This window comes from Bufo gargarizans, chromosome 3 (genome assembly GCF_014858855.1).
Source record: "Bufo gargarizans isolate SCDJY-AF-19 chromosome 3, ASM1485885v1, whole genome shotgun sequence".
Classification (NCBI taxonomy): domain Eukaryota; kingdom Metazoa; phylum Chordata; class Amphibia; order Anura; family Bufonidae; genus Bufo; species Bufo gargarizans.
The window spans coordinates 293606730-293632397 of NC_058082.1; the positions used below are offsets into that span (position 1 = coordinate 293606730).

The 25668-nt window shown below is 48.2% G+C and overlaps 1 protein-coding gene across 1 annotated transcript in view; it reads left to right on the plus strand.

The window, feature by feature from the left end:
* Positions 1-4679: 4679 nt before the first annotated feature.
* RNF19B (ring finger protein 19B) overlaps positions 4680-25668 on the plus strand; it is a 30857-nt gene continuing 9868 nt past the window's right edge. Inside the window, 9 exon segments of the mRNA XM_044286433.1 lie at positions 4680-4730; positions 4732-5174; positions 9333-9538; positions 9652-9796; positions 9887-10049; positions 14482-14596; positions 14683-14820; positions 15286-15508; positions 16934-17065. Of these exon segments, the coding sequence (XP_044142368.1) occupies positions 4680-4730; positions 4732-5174; positions 9333-9538; positions 9652-9796; positions 9887-10049; positions 14482-14596; positions 14683-14820; positions 15286-15508; positions 16934-17065 (1616 nt within the window).

The following is a 25668-nucleotide window of genomic DNA, read 5'->3' on the forward strand; positions in this document are numbered from 1 at the left end:
TCTGCTGCGGAGGATAAGTTCATCCGAGTCACCAGCCTCAGAAATCACAGGTTAACAGCAGCTCAGATTAGAGACCAGGTCAATGCCACACAGAGTTCTAGCAGCAGACACCTCTCTAGAACAACTGTTAAGAGGAGACTGTGTGAATCAGGCCTTCATGGTAGAATATCTGCTAGGAAACCACTGCTAAGGACAGGCAACAAGCAGAAGAGACTTGTTTGGGCTAAAGAACACAAGGAAGGGACATTAGACCAGTGGAAATCTGTGCTTTGGTCTGATGAGTCCAAATTTGAGATCTTTGGTTCCAACCACCGTGTCTTTGTGCGACGCAGAAAAGGTACATACTCTACATGCCTGGTTCCCACCGTGAAGCATGGAGGAGGAGGTGTGATGGTGTGGGGGTGCTTTGCTGGTGACACTGTTGGGGATTTATTCAAAATTGAAGGCATACTGAACCAGCATGGCTACCACAGCATCTTGCAGCGGCATGCTATTCCATCCGGTTTGCATTTAGTTGGACCATCATTTATTTTTCAACAGAACAATGACCCCATACACACCTCCAGGCTGTGTAAGGGCTATTTGACCATGAAGGAGAGTGATGGGGTGCTGCGCCAGATGACCTGGCCTCCAGTCACCGGACCTGAACCCAATCGAGATGGTTTGGGGTGAGCTGGACCGCAGAGTGAAGGCTAAAGGGCCAACAAGTGCTAAGCATCTCTGAGAACTCCTTCAAGACTGTTGGAAGATCATTTCAGGTGACTACCTCTTGAAGCTCATCAAGAGAATGCCAAGAGTGTGCAAAGCAGTAATCAAAGCAAAAGGTGGCTACTTTGAAGAACCTAGAATATGACATATTTTCAGTTGTTTCACACTTTTTTGTTATGTATATAATTCCACATGTGTTAATTCATAGTTTTGATGCCTTCAGTGTGAATCTACAATTTTCACAGTCATGAAAATAAAGAAAACTATTTGAATGAGAAGGTGTGTCCAAACTTTTGGTCTGTACTGTATGTCGAATATTCTATCAAATATTCAAGAATTATCGCAAAATCGAATATTACCCCTGCCGCTCATCTGTTCCTCAACGTCGCGAAAATTGTTGGCAACCATCTTTTCTAATCGCATCCAACTTCGGTCTGTTGGAAACAGTTGCTGTAGTAGGTCGCGCCTATTTTGCGCATGCGCGTACGTGAAAAATGATATTGCCGATATTTTGCATTGAAAAAAATTATGAATGGAGATCTCAAATTCGAATAATACATCTGGTATGTCACTGTCAATGTTGTGGGACTATTTGTGCACTTCTAGTAATTATTTCTTGGCTACAAATATGAGCTGAATGTTCTTTAGGTTTGCCTACCATTAAAATGAATGGGACCCGCTGCGAACTTGCGGTTTGCGAACATTTGATTGCGTTTGCGAACCGTCCCGGCAGATGTTTGTCCATCACTACTTTACACCAGTTTGATAAATTTCCCTTGATATGTTTATTAGGGAAAACTGTACAATTGAAAGGAGACTCCCAGGCATGTCATAATGAGCTGGCTGAAAAGCTATGGCTGTGGCACAGCCTGACAGGCAGCCTATAAAGATCCAATAGACTTCAATAATATCCTATTGCAGTCTATGGTACAAGTGATCAGAAGATCACATCTTTACTTTTCCCAGGGAACAAAAAAATCACAGTGAAAAATCAAATCAATAAAAAATAAACATATAAGAATATATAATGAACGGCTCACCTGATACAGAAATAAGGAAATCAAATTATATAACTATATTTGGCTCAATATCACTTTACCTATAATATAGTCTGAGGCATCTCACTTGTCCGGTGGCAACAGACAAAAAAAAAACAACACTATAAATGTAGAAAGCGAGTGACGAATATTGCTACATTATATCGCAGATTATATGTATATTTTATTTGTTGAACACATTTTTTGATTTTTTTAATATACCACGCTTTCTACATTTAAAAAATAAACATAATTTGTAACTTTGTGTCAGAAGATATCATCTATTACAGTGTAAAAATGTTTTTCCTGCATGGTGAATGCTGTAACGGAAAAAATAAATAAAACTATAATTCTCTATTTTTTGTCACATTGCCCTTCCCAAAAAATTGTATAAAAAGTGATCGAACAATCTTATTTACCCCAAAATGGTACCAACAAAAACTACAAATCGGACCAAAAAATTAGCCCTCACACAGCTCTGTAGACAAAAACATGAGTCAGAATATGGCAACGTAAAGCAAATTTTCATTTTTTTTCAAAAGTATAAAAATAAAAGTTACCATAGTTTCTGCTTTATAACACTCACTTTCCCCCCCAAAAAAGTGTGAGTGTGTGTGTGTGTGTGTGTGTGGGGGGGGGGGGGGGGGTACGGTATGCCAAACCTTTCAGGGGGAATTATGTGTGAGGTCACGGTGTGAGCAATAGATGGGCCGAGGTAAATACAGTTCTGGTTACTCACGGTTATGTCGTCCCTGGGCAGGCTCGCACAAGTGAAAAGGAGAATGGCACAAGGATTCTCTGGGGCACACACTGGTGTAAGGGACACTGGCCAGATGTTGGTTTGAGGTGCCCTTGGTGGTCTGTATTAATGTGCCAGTGGCAAGGTCCCTTGTAATCGTGACGCCAGTACCTTTTATATGGAGGTACAACCATTTACTGTAGTGTTAATAGAGGAATTGAGTCTGAGGCAAGCAGGGTGAAACTCAAATGGCTCTTTACTGGTGATGACTCTTGATAACAATACATCTATAGGCATTAAACAGTCTCTTGATACAATCTGGCATTAAGCACAATCTCACAATATGGGGAAAGGGAAATGCAAATCCTCAATGTAGTACAGGCTCTTGTAACGCATAAGAAAGCTAATGCTCAGACTAGGCTGGTAGTAATGAAAGTCGTACACTGGTAACAACTCCGGCCTGATCCTAATCCTTGAATAAAAAGGTGCTTTTCTGAATCCTGAAACTTCTATTCCAATGCCGTTCTGACAGTTGGCCTGACTGTCCTCAGGATTTAACCTGGAGATGTAGATGCTTCAAGCTATCTCCTACACCTACTACAAAGGTGCCTAATAAGTCCTCAGTTAATGACTATCTTGCATAAACGTGATAATTCCTCAAATACTCGGCTGTATACAGTTTAGACATTGGTCACCCTGGAAGAGCGATCTATAGTAGTGGATTGCTCACATCTAGGAAGAATACTTGGAGGCCTTAACCCTGGGCTATGGAACCGTCAGGAACAGAGTAGAGAGGCTAGGAAGGGGCCTCCCTCCAGCTATACAGCTACAGCGCTGTTGCTTTCTTGTAGGCTCATGAGAGAACTGCATTCAACTGAACTCTCACTTGGATTTACCTGAGCGCATCTGCACTGGTTTGGATTGACCTCAACCAGGAACTGAACTGCTCTGCACAGCACACAACTGCACAGGACACATGACAGCACAGCACAGCCTAACTTAGGTCTGAGCTAAGCTATATACACACTGACACTGCTCCATCCTGTGTAGTGCATCCTGACTAGGCCTGTCTAAAGAATATTTGCATGTAAAATCACATTGTGACGTGGAAAATATGACAGGAGATAAAATGTTTGCGGGGCCCACGGTTACTTGAGTGGGACACTGCAGGGGCAATGCATCCTATAAAGTGAATACTAGCGAGCATGGAGAGTGGTGAGTGTAGCGCTGTATTCACCGCTCCCTGGTCTTCCTCTGGGCACAGTACAGTACGGTCCCTATTACGTACAGCATCAGGACATAGAGCGCGCTATGACCTGACATTGTAGGTAATCAGGTCACAGCGCAGCCCTGAGAAGACCAGGGAGCGGTGGGTGCAGGAGAAACCACCAGATCTGCAGAGCGGTGGCAAAGCATGAGAGGTAAGATTATTTATTTTATCTCTGACGGGGGTCTGATCTGAGCTCTGATCGGGATCTGATATGGGCGTCTGACCTGAGGTCTGATGAAGATTGGGGATCTGCAGAATGTTTTTTTCTTATTTTCCTCCTCTAAATCCTAGGTGCCTGCGTCTTATAAAGTGAAAAATACAGTATATAAATTTGGTATTGCTGTAATCGTACTGACCAGCAGAATAAGCTTTTCATGTCTTTATTAGCATATAATGAATGCTGCAAAAACAAAACCTGAAAAACCATGGCTGAAATTCATGTATCGTTTCACCCAGCAAAGAATTACCGGTATTTGATTGCGTTACCATAGCCTTAGTACTTATGCTCTTAGACGGTTGTATTATTTTTCTCTTTGGTGTTCCTTTAACTGCCATGACAGCATTATGAGCCACTGTGCGCACTTATAGAGTAGTAATTATTATTCTTCTATCTTTTCCAGGGTTCAGCCTGGTGATGCCATCAGTGTACACGTAATCTTCTGAGGAAGACACTGAGCAGTCGGCACTGCTCTAATCCTCCTGATAAACCTGTCACGTACTTTCACATCACGTTGTGAGAACACACATCCGCCAGCGAGCTGACGAGTCACTAGAGCTTTCTGCGCATGCGATATGCCCTCACTGGGGCGGAGCTCAGTGCTTCCAGTTTACAGTACGTTTACTTGAGCAGGGCGTAGTATTCGCAGGCGCAGTCCACACCCGTACTCTGATCACTTCCTGGTTTGTAGTCCTCGGTACTCGTACCATGACTGAGTGCTCCGCGGAGCCTCCCCCCTGCCCCGGGGCCCGCCGCCGGCCGGCTTCTCTTGTCTCTGCCCAGTGTGTTTCCAGGACGGACCCGAGCAGTTCCAGAGCCATCGGTTCCCTCTCCACCCCCGTCTCCCCCTCCTCCGCCAGCAGTGCCGGCCTGTGCTCCGCAGCCCCCGTCTTCCCCAGGAGGCCAGGACTCGCTCCTCGAGTGCCCGCTGTGCCTGGTACGGCAGCCCCCCGAGGAGCTGCCCGAGTTGCTGAGCTGCCGGCATCGCTCCTGCCTGCGCTGTTTGCGCCAGTATCTCCGCATCGAGATTACCGAGAGCCGGGTGAACCTGCGGTGTCCGGAGTGCGCGGAGCGGCTCAGCCCTCAGCATGTGCGGGCCATCCTGCGGGACCCCCAGCTCACCCGCAAGTACGAGGAGTTCCTGCTGCGCCGCTGCCTGGCAGCTGACCCGGACTGCAGGTGGTGCCCTGCCCCAGACTGCGGGTGAGTGTGGCATTCCAGTCTCGCCTGGCACAGGTTAGGTTGGGTCAGGCTGTGCCTTGTACCAGGGCAGCTAGGAGGAAGCTCCTGCTGGTGCGGGGCATAGAGAGGTTTTCTTGTGAGATTATTATGATATTTTTTTAACAATATGGGTCACCTCTACTGACCCCTTATCGCTGCCGTCCTGATATTTCGGTCCCTGATGCGGTATACGTTCTGTCCAGTCCCCACATGTCTGAGACGCCTGGCAAGGCCCACTGCGCCAATCTCAAGCAAGTCTAGAGCAGCAGGGACCAGAGCAATGTTGGACCGGCCGTAGCGGTGGATTGGTGGAAATAAGTTATTATTCCCTAACAAAATCTCTAAGGACTACCCCTTTAACCGCCTAATTAATTAACCACTTTCTCCACCACTTTTCAAAACTGGACTGAATGGTGTAAGGCTCCATTCGCACATCCGCAACGTCCGCAATAGGACATCCGCAATAGGACATGTTCTATTTTTTTTTTTTTGCGGAACCGAAGTGCCGATCCGCAATGTGCTGCCCCATAGGAATGAATGAGTCCGCAATTCTGTTCCGCATAATGCGGAACGAAATTGCGGACGTGTGAATGGAGCCTAAAACTGCAAGAAGTTCCAGTTGTGCAAATAGGCCAAATATTAGCAATGGTCCTGTTCTGTGACTTTGAGGCAAGCGTAATAAATCTCCCCCTAAAGAGCGCCCCCTAGTGTACCAGGCAGTATAGGATACAGAGGTGAAGGAATACGCACACAGTTTGCTCACCTGTTAACTCTGGGTACGGGATGCAGGCTGCACTCTTTAGTGAAGCGGAATACAGGCGCTGTCTAATGAAGCGGTATGTTGTTTTATCCCAGAACGCCTCGGCTACTTTCACACTAGCGTTTTTGCTGGATCTGGCAGGGTTCAGCAAAAACGCTTCCGTTACTGATAATACAACCGTCTGCATTCGTTTTGAACGGATCCGGTTGTGTTATCTTTAACATTGCTAAGACGGATCCGTCATGTACTCTATTGAAAGTCAATGGGGGACGGATCCGTCCCCGTTGACAGGCATTGTGGGTCATGATGGATCCGTCTTGCTACGCATCCCATGACGGAAAGAAAACTGCAGCACGCTGCGGTTTTTATCTCCGGTATGAGAACGCAACCAAACGGAACGCAGTGCATTTTGGAGCATTCCATTCTGTTCAGTTACGTTCTGTCCCCATTGACAATGAATGGGGACAAAACGGAAGCATTTTTTTTTCCGTTATTGAGAACCTATGACGGATCTCAATACCGGAAAATAGAAACGCTAGTGTGAAAGTCGCCTTAATCAGCGTGAATTTGTCCACATGAAGCATTATTTTCTCTGGTCAGCACTCGATATGTCGGTAGATTTTTCTCACTTGTTCATCATTGTGAATAATCCGGAGACATTGGCGAATGCTGTGTGTAGTTTGCCCATAGGGGGTGCAGTCTACAGATTGAGTAAGGGAATGTCTGTCCCCTGTGTGTACCTGTTAGATTATCGGAATGGATGTCAGTGGTTCTTGCTGTTGTCAGGAGCAGCATCCCCCTCCTCTGGTTTATTAAAGTGACAGCCTAGGTCCTCAGCCAGCATTTGTACCCCGCAGATCAGCTGGCGGGGTAATGGGGTACATTTATCGCCTAGTGTAGGAACTATGACAGTTTACTAAGGGACAAGTTGGCATTGGTTTTAGGGTGAATTACACCAAATAAAGATGGCACACATTGCAGAGCATACACTTGCTATCATGCAACACTCCATGGGCCGATATACATATATGCCAGTGTTTGGCACCAAAAATGCCCTTGGCAAGGGCTGCCCAGTGAGACGTCAGAAAGGCAAACACCTTTAAAGGGGGTTTTGCAGTAATGATTTTTTAGCGAGTTCCTGCAGCCTGCCCCCTGAAACAAGATTCATACTTACCTGCTCCACACCGCTGCCTGTGGTGCATGCTGCCTCCATCTTCCGGTCCTGGCTATGTTTACATGCGGAAGGGCATAGACATGGTCACTTGCACTGCTTCAGCCAATGACTGGCCACAGCTACTTGTGACCACATCACTGCTGAAGCCAGTCATTGGCTGGAGCAGTGCATGTGACCATGTCTATGCCCTTCCGCATGTAAACCTCGCCAGGACCGGAAGATGGAGGGAGCGGAGGCAGCATGGACCACCGCAGCAGTGTGGAGAAGGAAAGTATGACTCTTCTGGAGAAAGCAGAGGCAGCGCCGAGGACCGGCGTGTTGTAAAGCAGGTAAGTATAAATCTACAGTTTCACGGGTAGGCTGCAGGCACTTGCTAAAAATCGTTATTACCAGAAAACCCCTTTAAGATGCCTGTGACCTAAGGATAGGTCTTCAGGTAAAATAACTTGGACAACCCTTTTGACACCTCAGAGACTGCAGAAGCAGCGGACAGCCTCTGGGGCTGTGGTTTTCAGAGGCCTACAGTGGGCTCCCCATACTATTGTCCTAACTGGTCATAGGCATGCCCATAGCCCATTATAGGGAACTTATCTTGTGTAAAATGCAGCCCTGTATGCATTAATTAAAGGGCTTGTACAGGATTACACTTATCCATGGCTTGTGTGGTTTTCCAGTTTGACTCCATATAAGGTCTCCTGCACATGACCGTATCTGTTTTGCTGTCTGCAAATTGCGGATCTGCGAAATAAGGATGCGGTCCGTGTGCATCTCACGGTCCCAGTTGTAAAACTGCCTATTCCTGTCCACAAAACGGATAAGACTAGGACATGTTCTATAATTTGCGGCACAGATGCGTTTTCCACAGCCCATCGAAATGAATGGATGCGCATTCAATCCTCAAAAAATACGGGTCAGATGCGGAACAAAAATACAGTTTTGTGCATGAGACCTAAGTTAAAGAGGACCTTTCACTACTCTACAAACTAAAAACTAACTATACCTGTGGGCAGAGCGGCGCCCAGGGGTCCCCCTGCACTTAGTAGTATGCCTGGGCGCCGCTCCGTTCGCCCGGTATAGGCTCCGGTGTCTGCGCTCCCTCTGACTGATTTCTTGTAGGAGGCGTGTCCCTTGCTGCAGTGCATAGCCTGGCTATGAGCTGTGCGCTGCGATTGGCCAGCAGTGCAGCAAGGGACACGCCTCCTACAAGAAATCAGTCAGAGGGAGCGCAGACACCGGAGCCTATACCGGGCGAACGGAGCGGCGCCCAGGCATACTAGTAAGTGCAGGGGGACCCCTGGGCGCCGCTCTGCCCACAGGTATAGTTAGTTTTTAGTTTGTAGAGTAGTGAAAGGTCCTCTTTAAAGGGGTGATTCAAAATAAATACCATTTTGGACAAGCCTCCAAATGGCCTAAAAAAAATACTACAATTACCTCTTTCTCCAGCATTGCCAATACTGCTGTTTGTGTACAAACTGACCTATGCAGCCAATCGCTGTCCTGAGCAGCCCACAGCTGAGGACAGTGATTGGCTGCAGTGGTCACATTCCATTTACCGGCACATCACTGCGTAGTTTGTGAACAAGCAGCAGGATCGGCAGAAACAGATAAATTTAATGACCTTTTTAGTCTAGAATCTAGACTGCTCAGGGGCTTGTCCGCGTTTTTTAATCATCTCTGACAACCCCTTTAATGACGCTGAGCAGCAGTATCGCGCAATCCGTGGACAGGCCGTAGCACTGTTTGTGGAAGAAAGCAGCCATGTTTATCTAATCTTGGGCCAACCCCTTGCTGGGTTTTAGCTCCCACTGGTCGCAGTAGACATGTCTCGGTGGGAGGCTGACAGCGCTGTGTTGCTAAGCAGTGGCCAGAACATTTTTAGACTGCCGTGTAGCAAACAGCGCAGAGATCGTTCATTAGGGAGCCTCCAGTGGGAGTATAGATGTGATGCTTCGGGTAGCCCTGTGGCTGTCATGGTGACATTGCCTTAAAGTAAAAGTTTTTTAGTTTTACATTTACGGACGTTCCATTTACCTTATATGTGTATCTGTATGCATCCAACAGTCTCGGCTGCGGTTTGCCCTACGCTCGATGCTGCTGTCATTAGAGTTCTCTAAATGTAGAGAGATAGGGAAGGCAAAGCAAGACTATACCCATGCTCCTTTTCTTCCATCGTGTTTGGGTTTGACCCTATTGCATTGTATTTTAGGTACGCAGTTATTGCCTATGGTTGTGCCAGCTGCCCCAGGCTGGTTTGTGAGAGAGAAGGCTGCCAAACAGAATTTTGTTACCACTGCAAACATGTGTGGCACCCAAATCAAACATGTGACATGGCCCGCCAGCAGCGGGCACCTTTATTTGGTGTGCGCCGGAAGCACCCCTCGGGCATCAGCTATGGTCAGGAATCCGGTTCAGGTATGTATTTTTAGGGTTTATTGGGCATTGGGGTGATGGGTTTACAGAAGCTGGTGGATTCGGACCCTCCAAAAAGAGTATACTGGCTACTGCCTTTTTTTTTTTTTTTTCAGCTGACGACATGAAATCTTGCCCCAGATGTAGTGCTTACATCATCAAGATGAATGATGGGAGTTGTAATCACATGACCTGTGCCGTTTGTGGCTGTGAATTCTGCTGGCTGTGTATGAAGGAGATCTCTGATCTACACTACCTCAGGTAATTATTTAATAATTTACAATATTAAATGCCCAGGAGTCAGGCGTTCGCTGATGTGATAACATAATCTTTACATATAATCTCTTACAGCCCCTCAGGTTGCACATTTTGGGGTAAAAAGCCATGGAGCAAGAAGAAGAAAATTATTTGGCAATTAGGAACACTGATTGGTGCTCCAGTGGGCATATCCCTGATCGCTGGCATTGCCATTCCTGCCATGGTCATAGGGATTCCAGTTTACGTCGGGAGAAAGGTTAGTTTTTTACATCATGGTGAAAAATTATCATTTGTGTACATTTTAGCAGGAATCCTTCTAGATTTTCCTTGCATGTCGCCGGAATACCTCTTTAACAACCCATATGTGAATATTCCATGCATTTTTTTTTTTAAAGGTAAAAACAGGTGGATGTTATTCTGGAGGGGCAATGTGTATTAAAGGGTCCCAATTTTTTTTTATAGGTCATAGAGACTTTTCAAAAGTTTAGATCTGTAGGGTCTGAGTGCTGACCCTCACAATCCCTAGAACAAATTAAGTGCGCGCATATCACACTGTTTCTCTTCTCGGGATCGATACGGTCCCATGGACTTCTATGGAGCCTGCCTCGTACCAGCGTCCTCTTGTTTTAGGGATTGTAGCGTCTTGGTTCTCAAACACCACAGATCTAAATTTTTGATATGGCTCTTTGACCTATCAAAAGTTTTAGGAAAAATGAGTGACCATTAAGTCCTGTCCTGTCTTTTCCTTCATCTCTGAGTTATTAACATGGTAAACAGTCTCACTGTCACATCAGGGAATAGTGAGGGGTGGTGTTTATTTAAGCCTGTCAAGAGATGAATGTAGCAGTCATTCTGTGAGACGTTCCAGTCCTCCACCTACTATTATACTGAGACTACCTTAGATACAAACCCCTTACTGTAGTCTCCCATTGAGAATCTAATATATAAAGCTGAGTTTATGTCCGCTAAAGGAATCCGCACTGTCGCATTTACAATCACGAAATTTGGCACACAGGAACATCTGGTGTCCAGGAAGGTTTTAGACCAGCTCTCTAGGATGTACCATTCCTGAGATATTCACCCCCAAAAATGCATTAGCCAATAGAAGCCTGGTCACATAACCCTTATCAGCCATTAGAAGCTCGCAGGCCCTTAGTCTCCACATACAGTTTTACACCAGGTTTCCATAACAACGCAGCCATTTGTCCTCACTGCTGTAGGCCAGCTTTAAAGGGGCAGGGCGCTGTGGATGACACTGTTAAGGTTTCAGAGTGCTGTGGAGCTCACAGTTCAGGAGGCAGGTAGGGTTCAGGCCACCCTCAAAAGACGGACTTAAAAACCCCGCCCCCAGGTCCCGCTAAGGCTTGCCCCCGGCTCGGTTAGGCCATGCCCCTCCTACTCCGCAGCCGATGGGGATTCAAAAAATGAAGGTAAAAATCTACTTCTGTCAGCTGCAGGGGTGGGAGGGAGGGTGACTTTCTCCCTGCAGCTCACGCTCAGACAGCACAGTGCTGCTGTCTGAGAGTGAGCTGTTCAAAAGGACATCCTTTTGTCCGTCCAGGCCCAGTGCCGGATGGATGACAGGGAGTCTGAAAGCCGGACTGTCCGCCCTAGGGGCAGGCTGCTGTGGGGCTCACAGTGTTAAGGGGCAGATTGCTGTAGAGGCCACTGTTAAGGGGACTGGGTGTTGTGGAAATTACTGTTAAGGAGATGGGGTACTGTGGAGGTCACTGTTACGGGTGCGGGATGCTGTGGGGGTCACTGTTAACAGAGACCTCCACAGTGCCTGCCTCTTTAAGGGGTCAGGGAACGGTGGAGGCCACAGTGAAGGAGACTGTCTGCTATGGAGGTCAGTGTTAAGGGGCGGGATGCTGTAGAGGTCACTGTTAACGGGACAGGGTGTTGTAGAGGTCACATTTTAAGAGAACGGAGCTCTGTGGAGGTCACTGTTAAGGGGGTGGGTTATTGTGGAAATCGCTGTTAACGAAACGGGGTACTGTGGAGGTCACTAATAAAGGGGCGGCCGCTGTAGAGGTCACGTTTTAGGGTCCATTCACACGTCCGCAGTGTTTTGAGGATCCGGCCGGCACCCCAATAGAAATGTCTATTCTTGTCCGCAGCGGCGGACAAGAATAGGACATGTTCTATATTTTTTTTTCACTGTGTGCTGTCAACATCTCTTCCGGCCCCGTTGAAAATGAATGGGTCCGCACCCGTTCCGCATAATTGCGTAACTGATCCGGACCCATTCTATGGACATGTAAATGGACCCTTTAAAGTGTAGGGCGCCGTGGATATTACGGTTAAGGGGGCAGGCCACTGTTGAGGTCACTGTTAAAGGGGCGGGGTATGGTAGATGTCACTGTTCTAGTGGATACTGTGTATCTTTTAACGACACACACAAACATTAAATGAAATAGATGAAATATACCCGTGCGAAGCCGGGTCCTTCTGCTACGAGTTCTTATATATTTATGATTTTATATTATTTGATTTATGCTGCCCTGCCTGTACGAGCTCTGCATAGCACATAACCAATGGCTCCAGGAGTTCTGCATAGCAAATTGCTGTCCTGCCTGTGCTCACTCCACTAAAGCCTGGGCATGGCTATGTGCTATGCAGAGCTTTTATCAAGTGGAGCTGGTACAGGCAGGAGCAGCAGTGTCTGTGCCTATACATCACTGGCTGCCGCCCTGCGGAGGAATTCGTACACCTTTGACCTGTCGGCAGTGTATGAGTGTACGGATTCCAGAGCACTATAGACATCTGAACTTCAGGTGCCTATTTTGTAGAAAAAGTAAAATAAAAGTATATTACAAAAAATTATTTTATGACATTTTAGAGAAGGTTTTCACAAAATTTATTTGGAAGTTTAGGTACGCTTTAAAGTAACTCTGACCCTGCAAAACTAGGGTAGGGGTTGGGGGCAAGGTGATTAACCCCTTAAGGACTCAGCCCTATTTCGCCTTAAAGACCCGGCCATTTTTTACAAATCTGACCAGTGTCACTTTAAGTGGTGATAACTTTAATACGCTTTGACTTATCCAGGCCATTCTGAGAGAGTTTTTTTCGTCACATATTGTACTTCATGACACTGGTAAAATGAAGTAAAAAAATATTAATTTTTAATTATAAAAAAACCAAATTTACCAAAAATGTGTAAAAGTAATTGCAAATTTCCAAGTTTCAATTTCTCTACTTCTATAATACATGCTTTTTGTGATGTAAGGTGACAAAAAAAATTGTTTAGCACGGTTTAAATTTTTTACGGTGTTCATCTGAGGGGTTAGGTCATCTGATATGTTTTATAGAGCCGGTCGATACGGACGCGGCGATACCTAATATGTATTTTTATTTATTTTTTTCCCTATTTTTTTTTTTTTTTTTTTTAACTTTATTTGGGGAAAATTAAGTTTTTGTTTATTTTTACTCGAAACTTTTTTTTTTTTTTTTTGTCCCTTTTGGGACTTGAACTTTTGGGGGTCTAATCCTTTACAGGGGGCTGGATCTCACAGGCTCGTCACCGGAAGACAGCGCAATGCCTTCCTTAGGCATCGCGCTGCCTTCCATGCCATCGGGTCCCCCCTACAGCCACATGGGGACCCGATGGCACTCCCGATCACCGCCGCAAACCGCGGGTCTGAATTGACCTGCGGTTTGCAGTGATCGCCGACATGGGGGGGGGGGGGGGGGGGGGGGGGGTGTGTGTGTGCCCCCCCCCCCGGGCATTTAGCCAAGGTGCCTGCTCAATGATTTGAGCAGGCGGCGGTGATCGGAACAACACATGACGTACCGGTACATCATGGGTCCTTAAGTACTCGGGAACCATGCCATACCGGTACGGCTCAAGTCCTTAAGGGGTTAATCATGCTTTTATCCTAGCTTTTTATTATTAGCAGAACCAAGAAAATGAAGTTTTATTCTGCTGGGGTCTCTTATGCAAGTGCCCAGGTGGCGGTCCTTTACTGCGATGATGTAGCTAAGGTCCCTACAGCTGTGAGCAGAGAACTCCTCCAAGCGTGGGGAGCGTTTCCCGGTGAAATAACTTATCTACCCCAGCATGTTCTGTCCATGTTAGAGAGCTGAGCTTGTCTGTGCAGGTTGAGGCATGTCTGGTCATACAACACACACGGTAGCAGTTCAGTCTGATGAAAGCACTGGAAGTGACAGGAAGGCAAGTACAGTACAGTGCGGGTCTACAAAGAAAGTGAGGGATTTGGAGCTTCATTCTGTGATTAAATTCCTTACAACGGAAGAAAAGAAGCCTAAAGAAATCCATGAAAGGATGATTGCTATATATGGTGATGATGCACCTTCCTACTACCAAGTAAAGTTTTTGGCCAAGCAGTTTAAATGGGGTAGGAAATAAATTGAAGATGACCCCCATTCAGGGTGACCTGTCAAAGCATCTTCAGAGGAAATGTGCCGTAAAGTGGAGGCCATGATTATAGAAGATTGTCTGGTCTGTGTTATAACTGATGAATTAGGCATTTCAGTTGGCACAGTTAGATAACTTATTGAACATCCATCATGAAACTTAATAAAAGCTACCATAGGTGTCTCTCTCATCTTTGTTTCTCGCCACATCCACCCTTTTCTCTATCATTCTGATAATTACGAGTAACATTATTCTCGATACACAGAGGACACCTGTGTATTTCATTTTGCTAGCTGTTATCTCTCTGCAGATCCATGGCCGCTTTGAGAACAAAAAGACCTCCAAGCACAAGAAAAATTTGGCTGTGACCGGAGGAGTTATCTTATCCGTTATTGCATCTCCTGTGGTGGCAGCAGTCAGTGTTGGTAAGTTAGAGGGATCGGGAAAAGAAAAATTACAAACCAGTCTAAAATTGTGGTCTGACCTTGTGGTGGTCTCTGTATCTTTCCAGGCATTGGTGTTCCCATTATGCTAGCTTATGTGTATGGAGTGGTGCCAGTTTCCTTATGTCGTGGCGGAGGATGTGGCGTTAGCACGGCTAATGGAAAAGGGGTCAAAATTGACTTTGAGGAAGATGGGCCCATCACAGGTAATGTGTACAAGTGTTTCACTACATCATGAGGAGTGTACTTTCAATTGGGGCATCTGTAGTGGTGAAACAAAGATGACACCATTTGACTCTATAATGAGCTGTTAGTAGACATTTACAAACATTTTATAACAATGTCGCAGATTATAGCACATGGTATATTTGCACCATAATTTCCGGAGATGTGCCTTATTTACGAAGCGGCATCTGCCCCCCATCCCAGTTCCCACACAAAGGTGTCTGATAACAGTGAATTGTCATGTTGGCGGTCTCCACCTCCCAGTATCAATTGCTGAAGTTACGTTCCATTGACATTGGACCGTGGAGACCGTTCCCTAGTATTGGGGGCAACTAGAAGAAAGCCAGTGAACATCCGGCTGTAAAGGTATGCAGCCAGGTCCAGGTCTGTGAAGACATGACAGGTCCTCTTGTCCTGTCATTGATGCCTTATTGTTTTGCTTTTAGTGGCAGATGCCTGGCGAGCACTGAAAAACCCAAGTATTGGGGAAAGCAGCATGGAGGGCCTTACTAGTGTCCTGAGCACCAGTGGAAGCCCCACCGATGGACTTAGTGTTCTACAAGGAAACTACAGTGAAACTGCCAGCTTTGCAGCTCTCTCTGGCGGTACTTTAACTGGTGGGACATTAACTGGTGGAATGCTGAGTGGAGGCAGAGCCAAGTACTGCAGGTAATTTTTAGTGTAGGTTTCTAGAAATGTTTAGTGAAATACCTGGGGCCTCATTTATCAACACTGTTTACCATGAAACATGTCTTGTTTCCAATGACATTGGTGCATTCATCTCCCAAGGTATTAGGAAATGAAAGCTGAGCTCTGATTGGTTAATGTGGACAACAAGGCCGGTTTTTCTGTTAGTCTTGATAAATTGGGTCCAATTAATACTCCGGCAATTCGGTACAGTCTTATGACTAGTCTAAAGCCTGGAATTTTTTTATTTTTAAGGAGCTGTAATTGTCTGCATATTTCAAAGTTAAAATTCTGGTCCGTGCCTACAAACAAATTGGAAACTGTTTATAAAATGACCCCATAATAGAATACTGAGAGAGATTCACTAAATCGCAAATAATAGTTACGGTGTAAAGTTAGAACAGCCAAAACCGCCAGATTTATCATGGTGTCTGATGCTGGAAGATAAATCTGGTGACCCTTTACAGTGTCTAGTCTGACTTTATACCACCTATTAGTTGGCTTGTTTTGCGACAGAATTTTGGTGCCAAATGGCATATCTCAAGCTTCCTTACAAAGCTATGCATCCTGGAAGCCATGCAGTAAATTATGGTTATTTGCTTGTTTGCCGTCATAAAAGAAAAAGTAAAAACATTTGGCACAATTTATACCAAAACCCGGGCACTGCCACAAGAGTAGATGTGGGCCACTGTGTGTTATTCATAGGCATTTTGTTTTTATGCATTATGTTGCAGGCATCTTTAATAGATAACTTTTTAGACTTGTATCTAGGCCCTAATATTATTATTATTATTATTATTATTTTTTTTTTTGGGCCATGTCCTTCACAACTATTATATATTGTTTCAATGCATCTAAACTGAGAGCAATACAGTAAAAAAAAAAAAAATTTTGAATGCACAATATTTATTTTTGTGAGGGCCAATGAATGACAATGCCAGTGTATGCTTTTGCAGTAATACACAGCAGGAAAATAGCCCAATGTCTACTTTGGATGGGGGGAAAAATAAATAAAAAAGTGTGAACAATCATGCTTTACCGTTTTAAAGGGGTTGTCCCACCTCAACATTTATGGCATATTGCTAGGATGTGCCATAAATGTCTGGCTCAGGTGCCACCTCTGGGATCTGCTCTTGGCTCCAGAACAGGCCACCCTCTATTCACCGATTATTGGAATTCTGAAAATAGACAAGGGCGTGCTTGGCTATTTTCGAAAGTCCCATTACAGCAAACGGAAAGGAAGCTGCACATACGCTGTGTGATCTCTTTCACTTTGGGGGCCCGGTTCTGGAAATGGGATCGGGTCCTAGAGGTGAAAGCCGCATCTGTCTGACTTTTTGGCATATCCTAGTGATATGCCATAAATGTTGAGATGGGACAACCCCTTTAATATTACTATTTCTGCAGGCTGGAGGTCCAGGCGGATGTACAGAAAGATACATGCCAAAAAGACTCTGTCAGCCTTGGAGCTGCAAGTGATAGTGCCAGCACTAGGGCAATGGCTGGCTCAATCATAAGTTCTTACAACCCACAAGAAAGGTAAATTTATTTTATTACATTTCTTTCAGTTTGTTTCCTGGAAATGCCTTTCCGACTTTACCAATGATTTCATATTTCAGGTTCAGAGGCTTAGCAGATATGGACAGCTAAGAAATAAGTGTATTCATTGTACTCCGTGGCAGCAGGGGTGTATCTATCACAAGGCAAACAAGGCATTTGCCTAGGGCGGCACTTGAAAAAGGGGGCGGCAAAATGCCTTGTTTGCTTAGTGATAGTTACACAATATGCTAAATATATTTTTTGCCCCTTGTCCGATCCTTCATTATGCGAGCGGCATTGCCGGCGCCGCATAGTGAAGGAGTTGAAAAACTTACTTCCTCCCCCTCCTGACTTCCTCCTGACCTCACCTGCCTTTTGCGTCCTCACATTGCCGTTGTGACGTCACACGGAGGTGGAGTCACAGGCCGGCAACGCTAGGGTGAGCCTTATCGCCTCCAAGTGCAGAGCGGATCCTGCACACTGTCACCGTGAACACTGAGGCCAGGCCCCGGCCACCAATGCACTGATCCCTGAGCCTGCTGTCTTCAAAAACTGTAAGTACTTAAATTACTAGTAATTCACAGTAATTTATTACTTAGTTGTTTTTTGGGGTAAGGGGGTTGGGACCCGTTGGGTGGTTAGAGGGGGGAGAATTAGGGAGGGATTAATACTGTACTAACTCTAGCTGCACATTGTTTTTAACAAGGAAGGGGTGGGTCAAATTTATATTAGGGGGGTGCCCGCGTTTAGTCTCGCCTAGGGCAGCACAAAACCAAGATACACCACTGCGTGGCAGAGATTTCTCAAGACTGGTATTCCCATACGCCAGTCTTGATCCCCCTGTGCCGGAGTGAGGTGCACCTAATTTATTAAGAGGCAGATGCCCCCTAATAAGTTAGGCGCATCTCTGGCGCTCTGTAGGGGCTGGCGTAGACCTGAGCTATAACTTTTGGCAGTTTCTGAAATAGGTTGGGTTACTTGAGGGGTTAACTACCGTAGATTGCAGCTACTTGTCATAGAGGTGGGGAGCCGGCTATGTGCTTCTGCAGCCAGCTCCCGCCTCCTGTATATGAATTAATGAGAGAGGTATCTTCATTGGTGGCACAGTGGCCACAGCCCCGCCTCTTGTCCTCCTTCCCCTCATTGGCTGCAGCAGCACAGTGGGAGGGAGACACTGCTTCCTTCTCCTCTGTGCTGCTGAGAGAACACGAAGAGCGCTGTCAGCAGCGCGATCCTTGTTCCCCATACGTTATCTGTATATCAGCAAAAGAGATGCCGATAACTTTCAAAATCCTGAATATCGGCCAATAATATCGGTAAAACCGATAATCGGTTGATTCCTAGTATTGAGACCCTATGACGGATCTCAATACCGGAAAATAGAAATGCTAGTGTGAAAGTAGCCTTATAGTAAATCCAACTGGCTGTGGGAGGCTCTGTCTCCTCCTGCCACACCCCCCCAAATTATGGCGCAAATATGTGCCAAAACTTGAAACTTTTTTTTTTTTTTATCCCACTACCTTTTGATAACCCCCCCCTCCCCTTTGTATTGAAAGGTTGGTGGTCTAGCATAACATTTTTAGGGGAATTTGCCATATATTCTTATCTTATGCTATTTCTGCTGTAAACATGGCATCGGTGCGGGAATACAGTGATTTCTATCCTCAGCGCTGCAGTGCGCGTGTTCACACATTGGTGCTCAGAGCTGCATAATTTGTGTGTTAGTACATTAGGCGCAACAAGCGCTCAACAGCTCGCTCGGTTTTCCAAGACCCTATAGTTTTACCACAAAGCAGAAGAAATGAGAAGCTGATGTGCGCAGCTCTTACGTCTGGACGTCTATGCACATAGTAAGCATACTGCTATTTTCAGAAGTCCCATAGCAGTGAATGGAGAAAACCACATACGTGCGGCCACCTGTCCATGAAATAGGTGTGGGTTCCATCTCTGGGACCTGCTCTTATTGCACATTTATGGCACCTCCTGAGGATATATCATAAATGTCTAGATAGGAATATCTCTTTAATGACAAGTGAAGTGTCTAATGGCTATTTTCTCGCCCAGTTTCCTTGGGGGACACAGAAGACCTTGGGTATAGCTCATCTCCCTAGGAGGCGTGACACTAAGTAAGAACTGTTAGCCCCTCCTCCACAGCTATACCCTCAGCCTGGGAGAGAGGCTGCCAGTTTTTAGCTTAGTGTCCAAGGAGGCAAGACACTCCCTGCTACTGCAGGGCTGTTTTCTCCTTGTTTTAATTTTAGATTTTTACTTTTTTCTTTTCTTTTTGTTCCAGAACATCAGGGACAACAGAGACGCACTAGACCTCTCTGTTTCTCCCGGGGTCGAGCTGCGCCAGTGCCGGTCATCCGCACTGCTGCCTCCCCCACAGAAGGCAAGGTGGATCAGGGCAGCCCAGCTCCCCTACATCCCGCCAGCGCAAGGGTCGCCCGCACGCCAAGTCCCTCTTCCAGCGTCCTGCCACTACGGTGCCAGTAGCTGAAGGGGCGACCCTGCTGGAACGGACCGAGGGTGAAGACGGCTGTGGTGAGAGATTGGCTTCTCCAGCCCTACGTCCCCCCCCCCACCCCGGTCTCCTGCGTGCCTGACCCCCATACTGACAGGGCCTCTGGACCCTTTTGTCCCTGCTAGTCCTAGGCTGGCCCCTGGCTGCCACAGGGCGACATTCTGCTCCCTCTCCTCCCCTCCATAGGACATTGGCACCCTTCTCCCTGACAAGAAGAATGCCTGGGGAGCTGCAGAGGTTCGCACCTAGCTGCCCCTGACGTAGGGGTTATGCAGGCCTCCCACCCTCACAGACCCGGTCTCAGGGTCCCCCTCCCTCTTACCGGCCACTGCTTCAGGGCCAGAGGGCCCGCGCCTTGCTGCCCCTGACCCATCACGGGCACCGGTCCAAGGGCAAGGTGGTTGTGGCTGCCGGCCATATGGAGCGCTGTTCTAGGCCAAGGGCCCGCTCCAGGGGTGAAATGGCTGCCGGGTCATCGCTTCCGACAGCGGGTGGGCACCGCGGCCTACAAATGAGCGCTATGCCTCAACAGCCCCCGGCCGACCGTCGGAACATTCCGGTCGGCCGGGCGCCGCAAAATGTTGTTCCCCTCCTGGGCGACACTTCGCGGCAGCGATCCCACTCTATCCGGGTCCCCAGCGCTTCCGGCCCGCGGGGTGGGCACCCGCGGCCGGTATGTGCCGCTCCGTAGGCCCGGCCGGTACTTTAAATACTGTGCGGCCCCGGTCAGCCGGGCGCCGCTAAAAATTTAGACCCCGGCTTCACGGCCTGCTAGGCCGCAAAATTCGGGCCTCTGTTGGAGGGGGCTGGAACTTCTCCGGGCGCGAATCTTCCCGCCTGGAGGTTCCCCCGCCCCCAGAGGATCGCAGTGCCGCCCCCAGGCCGGATCCCTGTTAACCCCTTGGGTACAGGCCGGCTTCCGATGGGCCTGTGTGGCTTTCTGCCTCAGTGAGGCTGGGTTATAATAAATAAATTAAACAAAAAAAAAAAAAAGAAATTAAATTATTTATTAATATGACTTGTGGGCTGCGCAGGACACTGCAGCCTCATCTCAGAGTGCTGCCTGTATACATGCCCCCCTTCCATAGGTGGCATGGTGTCGCGCTCCCCGGCTGCGGCGCTACCAGGGTCATTTCCCCTTCTAGGCGGTTTCTTTTTTGCCCTCTCCGCGCTACGGCGCTGGTCAGTGCATGCGGCCTTTTCTGTAGGGTGCCTGCCATGTGCAGGACCCCCCTCCTGGCGGGATACTGCACTCTCCTTAACTGCGGGTTGGCCTTGTGCATGATCGCCCTTTCATTGGCGGCCTACTGCAGTTTCTCCGGATACGGTGCTGGCCATGTGCACGACCACCTTCCATAGGTGGAACACGGCAATTCGTTGCCGGCCATGTGCGTGACCCCTTCCATAGGCGGAACGCTACACTCTCACTGGATTCGTTGCCGATCATGTGCATGACCCCCTTCTTAGGCGGAATATTGCACTCTCATCGGATTCGGTGCTGGCCATGTGCACGACCCCCTTCCTTAGGCGGAACGCCGCACTGTCTCTGGATTCGCTGCCTGCCATAGGCATGACTCCCTTCTGTGGACGGCATTCGGCACTCTCACTGGATTCACTGCCAGCCATGTGCATGACCACCTTCCATAGGCGGTATGATGCACTCTCATTGGATTCACTGCCGGCCTTGGGCATGCCTCCTTCCCTGGTGGCGGCATACATACACTCCCTCGGTCGGTGGTTGTTCTCTCGCCGGTACGTTGTTGGCCAGGTGCATGAACCCTATGCATGGCGGGGTGCTTGCACTCTCTCTGGATCCGCTGCCGGCCATATGCATGACCCCTCTTCCGTGGGCGGTGTACGCACTCTCACTGGATTCGCTGCCGGCCATGGGCATGCCTCCTTTAGGTGACATACGCACATTTTCACCGGCTGCTCGCACTCTCCCTGAATGCGATGCTGGCCATGTGCATGGCCCCCCCCCCCCACCCTTCGTGTTCTGGGCGGCATACTACACTCTCACCGGATACATTGCTGGCCTTGAGCATGGCCTTCTAACATGGGTGGAACGCTTGTGTTCCCATTGGATGCGGTGCTGGCCTTGTGCGTGACCACCCCTCATTCCATGGGCGGAATTTTGCACGCTCACGGGATTCAAGGCTGTCCTTGTATGTGCTGTGCTGGACTTGCTCATGTTCCCCCTTCATTGGTGGAGTAGTTGCACTCTCACAAAATTTCGGTGTTGGGTGAATTGTTGCACACTCACTTAATGCTAGGATAGCCCTGTGCATGACCCCCCTTTCACTAGGTGGACCTCCTGCGTTCCTGCTGGATACTGTGTGGCCATGTGCATGGCGCCCTTCTGGGCGAAGTAGGGTATGCCCTACTTCTCTGACGTAGTTACGACCTTGGGCATCACCCCCTTTTTGGGGCGGGCCCTTGCACTCTTGCTGACTGCAGTTTGCCAGGTACATGTCCCCCCCTTTCGAGGAGGTCAGTTTGCGTTCTATCGCATACCTTACTAGTCTTGTGCATAACTCCTTTTCAGTTGCACTTCCGTAGATACTGTGGGACTCTGTGGCTGGCCTTCTTCGCTGAGTGATATTTTTGCAGTGAGCGGACGTTCTTGTGCGTTGTTTGGGCCGTGTATGCCTTCTCGTCCCGTAGGTGGGTTAGCCTTCTCACTGCTTACGGGGCTACTCGTACGTATGCCTCCTTTCCCCCTGCGACATACTTTTTCTCTTGGGAGACGGTGTTTGCAGCAAGCCTTGCACTATTCTCTAAGGAGATCATTCTGTCCACCTGTGTGAGCCTAAGGTGTTGTCCAATAAGCAACAGATGAATACCTTATATTTAAGTAGACGGGCTCTGCTGCTTGCTACTGCACCGAGCTGGGTGGTACTCACTCATTTCGTTGGCCCTTCCGCCCGGGGAGTGTTCGTGGTTCCTAGATACGTACCCATTCGTCCTTCCGCGGCATTGTTTCCCTGCGCTAGTGGTCACATGGTCGAGAGTGCTGTCTGCAGCGCCCTTCGCATTTTATGTTGGCTCTGGCAGGACTACGGTCCCCTCGCCTAGTACCTTTTCCTCCTCTTCGGGTGCAGTGTGGTATGATTCTTTCCGGTTGGCGCCCTCGGTGCTTCAGTCTGATCTGCTACCAGGTTCGGGCTGCTCTTCTTGGGAAGGTCACCCAACTTCTCTTGGGTGCTCGCCTACCCAGGTCCGGAGGACCTCCGCCTTGAGTTCTTCAGGATGCCGGCCTCTGTCTCGACCGCCTTTTCTCGCCGGTCGGTTTGGCTCCCACTCGGTACAGATCACTCCGATGTGGCTTCTGTTCCGGCCGCGCTTCAGAGGCTGTTCCTTCACTGCCCTTCCCTCGGGGGAGAGCGTGGTTGTTCATGTGGATGGTACTGGTGTTCCCTTTGAGTCCCCCTTGTCCACACTGGTTGTACTAGCTGTGTACCTAGTTACCGGGTCTACGGCGTTCTGTCCTCCCGCTGGGTGCAGATTGCGTTTTTGTTTTTTTGGTTTCAATTCTAGGCAATGTTTCTGCTATGGACTTACCTTCTCGGTAGCTTCGGAGGACTGCCTTTTGCCAAGATTGTCTTCAGATCTCCCACACCGGGACTGTAGTCCGTCTTCCTGTGGTGACTGCATCGGCTTGGGTTTTAGCCTGTCTTGTCCTGGCATCTGGCGGTTGCTGGACGGACCCTTCGGTTCCTGTCCGTTTGTCCTTCTGCTCCCCCACTCAGGGTGGATCCGGGACAACTTGCTCGGGGGCCGGCGGGACCAGTTCTACCGACCGTTCTACCCGTGTTACTGGTCTGCGCCTGATCATTGGGTTTTCACCCTCTTGCCCAGGCGACTCTAGTGGGCTCGCTAGTGTTCGCTCCTGGCCGTGTTTCGTCCAGGATCTGTTGGAGGACTTAGGTTTTTACCTGGGGTTCTGTGGGAAGCTGGGCGTTCCCCCGCTCTTCCTTTCTCTCTCCATGGTTCTGTTTTTCTCCAGTCCGGCCTGGAACTGGGACTGGGACTCTGTCGCTTGAAGTATCAGGTGTCAGCGCTGCCCTTCTTCTTTCAGCGTTCCCCGGCCCTCTGGGCCTGTCTGGACCTTCTTCCGTGGAGCGGCTCTTGGGTTCCTTTGTGCTGCCCTCCGGTACCGCCCTGGGACCTACATACTGGGCTCTTGGCGCTCCAATCTTTCGCTTGGAGCCGTTACAGTGGTTCTCTCTACTCCTTCTGTCCTGTACGGTTGTGTTTCTGTAGCCATCGTGTCTCTGGCGGGTGCCTGAGTGGCGGCCCTTCTTGTTCCGAGCCTTTTGTCTTTCCCCAGGACAGGGCTGTTCTCCATTCCGTCTCTTCCTTCCTTCTGAAGGTGGTGTTTGTCTTTCATTTCGTCGAGGCAGTCGTCCTCCCCTTCCCACCCCCGGGAACGGACACTTCACCGGTTTGGACGTGTTTGGACCTTGCAGTTTTTTACTTGGAGATCTCCGACTCTTGTCTATGTTCGGCCTCTTGGGTTCCAGGAGGTCCGCGCGAAAGGTTGACGGCATCCAGGGTGGCTTTCCTCCTCTTTCTCAGAGTGGCTATTGCTGTGGTTGCCGCACCAAGGGCAGGGTTCTGCTTTTGGTGTCACCGTTCATTTCACCAGAGCTGTCGGTTCCTCCTGGGTCAGAGGCATTAGGCTTCGGCCATGCATTTGTGCAAGGCGGTCACTTCTTCCTTGCACACCTTACCAGGTTCTACAGGGTGCGTACTCGGGCTTCAGCGTCTGCTGCCTTGGGCCGCCTGGTCTGCAGGCGGCGGTTTCTTGATGCCTTCGGGTGCTTCGCCTTGGTGCTGTGGTCCCTCCCCTCTTGGACTGCTATTGAACGTCCCAAGGTCTTCTGTGTCCCCCAAGGAAACTGGGCGAGAAAACGAGATTTTTGTATAACTTACCAGTAAAATCTCTTTCTCGCTCTTTCCTTGGGGGACACAGCACCCACCCATTCTTTGTTCTTCTCTGCACGGTTTCCGGGTTTGTTTTACCCGTTGGGTAGTTGGCTTGTTGGTTCCACTTTTGGACTTTGCCTTGTTTTCACTACTTGGACACGCAACTGACAGTCTCTCTCTCCAGGCTGAGGGTATAGCTGTGGAGGAGGGGCTAACAGTTCTTACTTAGTGTCACGCCTCCTAGGGAGATGAGCTATACCCAAGGTCTTCTGTGTCCCCCAAGGAAAGAGCGAGAAAGAGATTTTACTGGTAAGTTATACAAAAATCTCGTTTTTTATCTGTAGGGAAAATAAAACATTACAGTTTCTATTGAATTGGGCACACTGGCTATGTAATGTATGTGGAGGTCAGCCAGTCTATGCAGAAGGCTCTTAACCCTGACATGAAAATGGCAGGTGCGGCAGACAGTCTGCGTTGTGTGGGGAGCACCCGACACAAATCCTGACCAATGATACCAGGAGAAGGGAATGATCGGGTCAAGTGATTGTTTGTTTCTGCCCGATCCCTTTTTTCTCTGAGGAGATAAGCCACTACCAGAGATTAATGGCAGCAGCTTCTTCTCCCCATTACATACACATTCATGGCTGAGTATGAGGGAGTCCTGAGAGAAAGGGCTGTCAGCTTAATAAGCTACTGTATGTCTAGGGATGTCCTCATTGCCCACCTTAGATGTCTCCATAATCACTGATGGGTCATATGAAAAAGGGTGCTTAAAGGGGTTGTCTCACTTCAGCAAATTGCATTTCATGTAGAGAAAGCTAATACAAGGCACTTACTAATGTATTGTGATTTGTCCATATTGCCTCCTTTGCTGACTTCATTCATTTTTCTATCAGATTATACACTTCTTGTATCCTACAACTCATCAGTGGTCTCCGTACTTACACACTGTAGGAAAAGGCCCTAGCCCCTCTCGTCACGGGGACCACGGGAGCGCACATAGGCTGACACCTTTTCCTATAGTGTGCAAGCACAGCCACTGCTGCTGGATTGCAGGGTGGTCATAACCCCAGGAAATGAGCAGTGTATAATGTGATAGAAAAAATTAACCAGCAAAGGAGGCAATATGGACAATCGCAATACATTAGTG